General features: G+C 41.6%; 1 protein-coding gene across 1 annotated transcript; it reads right to left on the reverse strand.

The window, feature by feature from the left end:
- Window positions 1-381: 381 nt before the first annotated feature.
- LOC116611609 (AP-5 complex subunit sigma-1) lies at window positions 382-7,238 on the reverse strand. Its single transcript, XM_048734349.1, has 7 exons — window positions 7,050-7,238; window positions 6,804-6,952; window positions 4,844-4,876; window positions 4,455-4,514; window positions 3,552-3,669; window positions 2,650-2,709; window positions 382-1,621 (listed from the first exon to the last, which is right to left on the reverse strand). The coding sequence occupies exons 1-7, from the start codon at window positions 7,128-7,130 to the stop codon at window positions 1,550-1,552; spliced, it is 573 nt and encodes a 190-aa protein (XP_048590306.1). The 5' UTR covers window positions 7,131-7,238; the 3' UTR covers window positions 382-1,549.
- Between the last annotated feature and the right edge of the window lie 835 nt (window positions 7,239-8,073).

Here is an 8,073-nt window from a genome sequence, read left to right on the forward strand (position 1 = left end):
AGCACGTTTCTCGCATCCTTATTGGCTTACTTCACAAGACTGTGAATGTGGCCACGGTAGCGCGCGTCGTATCAGATAGTACGTTTTTCACATCCTTATCGGGTTACTTCACTGAACTGTCAAGGTGGCCACGGTAGCGCGCGTCGTATCAGATAGTACGTTTTTCACATCCTTATCGGCTTACTTCACAAAACTGTCAAGGTGGTCACGGTAGCGCGCGTCGTATCAGATAGCACGTTTCTCGCATCCTTATTGGCTTACTTCACAAAACTGTCAAGGTGGCCACGGTAGCGCGCGTCACTCTGTACAATTCTTCGGATATAAAACTATTATTCTTGGGAAGCTATATGTACTCGTAAATTCACAACTCTAAAATAAACGTAATTTGGGATTATTTATTTTGTTTATACTAATGGTGAGGACAATACAGTGCATTTAGGGAAGTGCGAGCTGGTTAATTATGCCGCCATCTTGTATCCGTCGTATCCGATGGAAAGGGGTACTTTTTTGTCCCCCGCAAAGCATGTCAGAATCAAGAAAGTAATTAAAAAGTGGCTTGCGAGATTTGAGAATTTCGGGTCATTTTGTCTTAAGCCTTCATTGAAGGGTTTGTCATTAGTTGCGCATCTTCTTTGCAAATGAAGCGAGTGATAAAACAACAAAGACGTCCCGTCTCTCCTCTAATGGAGAGGAGAAAATCGTGGCCCATAGAAAACTCATGACACTTTCCCTTTAATTGATAGCTTTCGTCTCTCCTTTAATAGCAAATTGAGAAAATCGTGGCCATCGTAAAAGTCATGACATAACCCTTCCCATCCCAAGAAAAAGATATATATTCGGATAGTTGCAAATATCTCTATAATAATAATAATCAGATGTCCAAGTATTTAGCAAGGAACTTTAGGTAACAAAGTGAGAAGGGAGGATAAATTCAGGCTTAACATGATTGTATAATAAGGAAAAATAAGTCTGATTGCTAACTAGTAAGGTATGCAAATATAAATGCAAAATGTTGCATTTATATTTATATTTTATATAATAATAGAGTGGTTTTCAAAAACCCGTGAAATACTATTTAGTTTGTTTTGTACTAATACACTGTTATGTCCTTGATCTCTTTTGTTCTGGGTTAACTATTGCACTATTGCAATTACATTTTATTGCACGGGATTTTGAAAACCATTCTATTGTATATACTAAATAATTGCAAAATTTCTATTGCAGTAAAATGTCATATTTCAAAGGAAATAATACGTCCCGCCTCCACTAGTATTTGTTTCCATGACCCGTGACGTATTCCCAGAGATTTTTTGCTTCATCGCCATTACTTGCTTTTTGCTTCCGTGACACTTTTTTCCCAGAGATCTCTTTCCCTTCATCGCCATCACTTGCTTATTGCTTCCGTGACACTTATATTCCTAGAGATCTCTTTCCCTTCATCGCTATTACTTGCTTCTTGTTTCCGTGACTCTTATATTCATAGAGATCTCTTTCCCTTTATCGCCATCACTTGCTTCTTGCTTCCGTGACACATTCCCAGAGATCTCTTTCACTTCATTGCCATTACTTGCTCAAGCTCTTTTTCCATTTGTCTAACAAATCTGTGGTTCATGAACAGAAGCTAAAGAGAAAAAAGTTTTGTTTTTATTAATAGATACATTAACCGTTAACTATAACTCTCAAAGGAAAAATAGTTCAAGTTCTAGTCCGAGTTTAATTTCTTGAGATTCCACATATATTTTAGTACATATTATAAAATTGTTATACATAATATACTGTAATTAAAATATGACTTAAATATCGCCTATCGTTTGTGATCTACTAACTTTCAGAGGAAGGTGTTACTGCTAAAAATACAATGAATGTGTCAATATATTTTCAGCTTGCGTTGTGGACACATTAATGCCTTAGAAGACGAGGGATTCACAATCCTAAATGTAAATCCCAGAATGCCCGTTTCTTTTACCCCAGAAAAAAAATCCCAAGTTGACCTGACCTGGGTTCGAACCCTGGTCCTCTTACTTGGGAGACGAAGCCAATAGCACTGAGCTATCGCGCCACTCTCTGACGGACCGCAAGGACCCCCTTAAGGCAAATGTCTTGACATAGAGGATTTAATGCATGTATTATATAAAGTATAAAGAAACAAAGGCCCAAACATCATGTGTAGCCTGTGTCCCAAACACTTTCATGCATTCCAGCAGAAAGTTTGACCATATGAAAAATGCATCAAGACTTTTTCATGCAGTCCTAAACCTTCTAAGGAAAGACACACAGATACTCCCTAAGGCAGGCAATATTACGCTTAACCCGGGGGGGGGGGGGGAGGGGGGACTCTACGGAAAAGTAGATGGGGGTGATTGGCCTATCTTTTAGGGTATAAAATTTCGACCAACTGCTATCCCTTAGGAGGTGTCTAAGGTTTTTTTTTTCCAATTCTGTTATCTCTGCTATAAAATTAGACCAACTATTGCTCTCCGATTGGTCCCTTTGACCACACCCAATTTGCAATCTCTCAGGGTATGAATTTTTGTTAAATACACCTCAATCAACAACATCTATTGTTATTGGAATCCCTCCCCCCCCCCCCCCCCCCCCTCCCTCCGGGGTGTTAACACTCGCTTTTGACATCACAATTGGCATACGTACCTGTCCATTTGGCAGAAATTGGTGAGTGACAGCCGCTAGTTTGTCAGCCTTCAAGATGGCCTGTAATTTAATTCAAAATTAGGGCAAAGGCGTGGCTGGCAGGGGGATATGCTGTACCTTGTCCTGGGTCAAATGGAAATAGGCTGAAGACATGAGAGGAATGGTGTATTCCCTCAAACAAACATAAAGAATGACTGGTGACGCACCCCCCCCCCCCCCCTTCCCACTACAAGATTATTCTATGTACTGTCTTGGATGATATATGCAAGCATGCCTATTTAAAGGATGTCCATCAGCCTCATATTTGTCTTTGTTCATTAAAAATACAACGTTTCATCGGTAAGAAATATTCAAAGTTACAATTTGCAAATGAAATCTGACAAGCAAGTTGATTATATTTGATTGAAAATATATTTTTTACTCTTTTGAATTAGCAATGGATATGGATGCTTTGTGTAACTCTGCATTAAGCGTGAGCATAAAGTTGCAGCATGACTGGCCTTCTTTAATGACATCTAGGAGAAGCAAACATTATATGGGGAAGAGGGGGATCAGGTTACTACATTGTTTTGTATTTCCTGAGACATATCTTGTATTCTGGCTTCCACTTCATAATAATTTTTATCAAAACATCTAAAGACTAAGGGCACGTATTTTTCCTTTTATTATGGAATGGGAATGGTTGGTAGAGAATGTTCAGAATGGCATTTGAGTCATTCTGCTACAGGTAGCAGAATGGGTGGAATAGCCGTCATTCCATTCCGGAATGGGAACATGGGATAAAAGAACACACACTTTTTCTACTCTAATCATTCTCATTCTGGAATCACGAGTAAAAAAACGTGCCCTAAGTGTGAGCTTTACTTGTGAAGTGAAAACAAATAAAAAGGAATGGGCCTCACCTCTGCTGTTTGTGGGATTACTCGGCAGTACTCCTGAATAAACCTGATCAGGAGAATAAGGACATTCTCAGCAATGATACGATTCTCTGTGGGTTCACACACCAGACAGAAACCACAGCTGCAAGAGAAAACAAATCACAGCTTCAAGAAAGTGTCTCTAATTCACCAAGGAGGAAGAGTGGAACTTTTTGGGGGGCATCTCATAGACCCCAAGTTGAGTATAGCAGACAGAGGGGGAAGAAGGGTACAGAGGGGGAAGGAGGGTACAGAAGGGGAAAAAGGGTACAGAAGGGGAAGAAGGGTACAGAGGGGGAAGAAGGGTACAGAGGGGGAAGAAGGGTACAGAGGGGGAAGAAGGGTACAGAGGGGGAAGAAGGGTACAGAGGGGGAAGAAGGGTACAAAGGGGAAAGAAGGGTTTTCTTATGAACAACCCAAGCCTGGAAGCCTCAGCCCAAGTTTCTAATTTCAAACAAATATTGTAAAAACAGAATTCGATTGTCATTCGGCAGTTTTCTAGCAAATAAACTGTTTTATTCATAAACAATAACTAAGGAGTGGTTGATCAACATTCTTTAACATTTTAACTTTGATAACTTTTAAGTAGAAAAGAATGTTTTTCTTCAGTACATACAGCAACAAATTGCTTGGTATTTTTTCAATTTTTAAACAACTTTGCTGAGTATTGACCGATTTATAAAGGAAAGAAATAAAATTATGAAAAAAATGTGATTGTGATACTGTGCACACCTTTGAATTCACAGGGATTTAAAAAAAAAAGAAAGAAAACCCATCTGATTCTAAATCGTTTATTCATCATCAGTCAGCACTTAAAAAAATCTAGTGGGAATACCGACTTACCCCATGCATGTCCCTAAACGAAAGAATATTCTTGATTCACCTACTTTCCAGTTCCTTTCCATACGACCACTTTATCTGTACTAAATGGGTTTCCAGCCTGAAGTCTGAAAGGGAGTTGGGATAGATTTATTTTCCATTTCTCTTCTCTAATCGTACATAATGTACACCATCTATCAAATAAAGGGAAGTGGAAGAAAGGTTATCAAGCTGAATAGGGCTTTTTAGTGGTCTTGTGTTTTTGTATCAGTAATCAATAGAATATCAGTTGTGCTAATAATTCCCCCATACATCCCTTCATATAAGTAACCACCGGGAGTATCCTTGGAAAAGCAGGAGTGACATAAAGCAGGGTAAATAAATTGAACCATCTAGAGGTTCGAGTTAGATACATAAATAATGCAGACTCTACATAGGGGTAACAATGAAAAAATACCTGAAAATGCCTGACTCCAACTGGGCCAAAATTCTAGAACATAAAGATCAGAAAAATAATGGTCACATCTGATATTAAACCAAGTTTTCTTTATTCAAGGAAGACCTTGAAAAAAAAAGTAAAAACAGTAAATCATGCATCAGGGAGTTTCACTTGTAAGCCTTTTCAATTGAGGCCAAATAACAAAATGCTGAGGCAGGGCATGGTACCATATGTTATCTTCTTTCATCTAACTCACCAGGCGCGTTTCCAGTATTGGCAGAGGGGGATGCTAGGTATATGGAAAAAGCACGCCTGCTCACACTGATAAGGGAAGCCTACAGTGCCAGCATGGTCACCTTGACAATTTTATAAGGTAAACCAATAAGGATGCAAGAAACATGCTATCTGATTGACATGAGTATCACTATCTTTTTGTTACGGATACAGGTGAAAACGATGAACAAAAACGGAACAATTTGAAAACAATCTCCAGAGTGGAACAATTTGAAAATAATACCCTTTCGGTGCTGTGGGGATGTACAAAAAGGGAACTTTCCTAAAACGATGGTGTGACAAGTAAGGTCCAGTATACTTGGCCCGCAAGTACACATGCGCTGTAGGACTTGTTATTGTTTTTGTATCGTTTCTGGGTTTTCCTGGGGACGGTTTGTATCAAATTGAAAACGCTTCATGTGGATGCGAATCTTTTTGAAAACGGAACAAAAAGGTTGCATTTTCAAATGAAAACGGATACGTGGGGACAGGGTCTAAGTTGAAAGACTATAGTAGAAATGTTGCAGCTTGTATCTTAGGAAATTTTGCAAGGACATGCTTTAGAGTGCATGGTGGTGGTAAAGGGGGGGATGCATGGACGTGCTTTAGAGTGCAGCTTGTATCTTAGGAAATTTTGCATGGACATGCTTTAAAGTGCATGGTGGTGGTAAAGGGGGGGATGCATGGACGTGCTTTAGAGCGCATGGTGGTGGTAAGGGGGGGAATGCATGGACGTGCTTTAGAGTGCGTGGTAGTGGTAAGGGGGGGAATGCATGGACGTGCTTTAGAGTGCATGGTGGTGGTAAGGGGGGGAATGCATGGACGTGCTTTAGAGTGCATGGTGGTGGTAGGGGGGATGCATGGACGTGCTTTAGATGACATGGTGGTGGTAGGGGGGATGCATGGACGTGCTTTAGAGTGCGTGGTGGTGGTAAGGGGGGGAATGCATGGACGTGCTTTAGAGTGCATGGTGGTGGTAAGGGGGGGAATGCATGGACGTGCTTTAGAGTGCATGGTGGTGGTAAGGGGGGGAATGCATGGACGTGCTTTAGAGTGCATGGTGGTGGTAAGGGGGATGCATGGACGTGCTTTAGAGTGCATGGTGGTGGTAAGGGGGGGATGCATGGACATGCTTTAGAGTGCATGGCGGTGGTAAGGGGGGGAATGCATGGACATGCTTTAGAGTGCGTGGTGGTGGTAAGGGGGGGAATGCATGGACGTGCTTTAGAGTGCGTGGTAGTGGTAAGGGGGGGATGCATGGACGTGCTTTAGAGTGCATGGTGGTGGTAAGGGGGGGAATGCATGGACGTGCTTTAGAGTGCATGGTGGTGGTAAGGGGGGGAATGCATGGACGTGCTTAAGAGTGCATGGTGGTGGTAAGGGGGGGGAATGCATGGACGTGCTTTAGAGTGCATGGTGGTGGTAAGGGGGATGCATGGACGTGCTTTAGAGTGCATGGTGGTGGTAAGGGGGGGAATGCATGGACATGCTTTAGAGTGCATGGTGGTGGTAAGGGGGGGGAATGCATGGACGTGCTTTAGAGTGCATAGTGGTGGTAAGGGGGATGCATGGACGTGCTTTAGAGTGCGTGGTAGTGGTAAGGGGGGGATGCATGGACGTGCTTTAGAGTGCATGGTGGTGGTAAGGGGGGGAATGCATGGACATGCTTTAGAGTGCATGGTGGTGGTAAGGGGGGGAGGCATACTCTTCCGTTGTACTCATTCCAGACAAGTCCTCCCGGAGGATTACTCCAGAGGCCACTTGAGTGAAGGCATACTCGGACTGCATGCGCTGGGCAACTAGCTGCAGGTTTTCTTTTCTTGTTGTTCGTGGATCTTCAGTGTCATCGACGTCCTAAAGACAGAATGAAGTGAAGGTTATTGGGGAAGAGGGTGGGGGAGGTTGTGTGATTTGTGGCGAGAGAGAAAATGGAAGAGATAAAACAACGTACCAAATCTTGTATAAAACTCGTCGAAAACAAAACCCTGCATGGTCCAGGATTCAAAGTGTGAACGATAAATGCGTAAACCATTCTTCTGCGAGGCTACATTAAGAAAAGTCCAAGGAAATAATCATACAGTACGAACTGCTGCAAAGCAGAATCGATTGTTGTTTTTTGTGCATTAGCAGCCAGGCCTTCGAGAAGACTGGGGTGGTTTTAAAAGCACAGGAAGACCGCCGCAATATCAGAAAAGGCCCGCAAAATCAGAGAGCAAAAACATTTATGCATTTTTAGCCCATTCCAGGAACAGCACTCTCAAATTCAAGTAAAAGTTGTAGAAAATAATTTAAAAAATGATGAAGTAAAAAAAAAAAGAAAAAAATATATATATAAATATTTTCTAGGCCAAGATTCGAAAATAGACCATACTTCCAGAAATGCGCTGAAACACCGTATGGCAGCTTAAAGCTTTACGGCTAAGCTGTAGATTTCGGTACCAGCACCGCTATGTAGCGAACTGTACAACACAAAGGAACCTGAGGTACCCGAGGGAGGCAATAACCAGGATCCCAGCCCTGTCTTAGTCGGTTACGCCACGTACAGCTCGCTGAGATATGAAGTGAAAAATATCAAAATATATCCCGGCATCTCTTGGGAGGCTCCAATCGTCCCATAACACCGTGCACGTGTGTATGATTTTGTGTGTATCTTTTGTGCGCAAGAACAAAGACGGGTCGTTTGCTGTACGCGATATACCATTATTTTACACCAAAAGAAAATACGAAATTTCTTTTTAAAAAAACTACCGATTTTTGACGTGCACGGTGACTCTTACGCAATACCGGGTTCTCCAGAATTCGTAGAAGCGGGTTCTCCGCACACCGAATCAAAAGAGCTTTTATTAGGAGCCTTTACGATAATATGCGCACACTTTTTCTGTAAAAATGCGCGCCGTGTTCTTTCTTTGTTTATTTTCTTTTCTTTTTTTTCATAAAGAAACTTAAAACCAGCTTTCTTTGTAAAACACTCAATT

This window comes from Nematostella vectensis, chromosome 11 (genome assembly GCF_932526225.1).
Source record: "Nematostella vectensis chromosome 11, jaNemVect1.1, whole genome shotgun sequence".
Classification (NCBI taxonomy): domain Eukaryota; kingdom Metazoa; phylum Cnidaria; class Anthozoa; order Actiniaria; family Edwardsiidae; genus Nematostella; species Nematostella vectensis.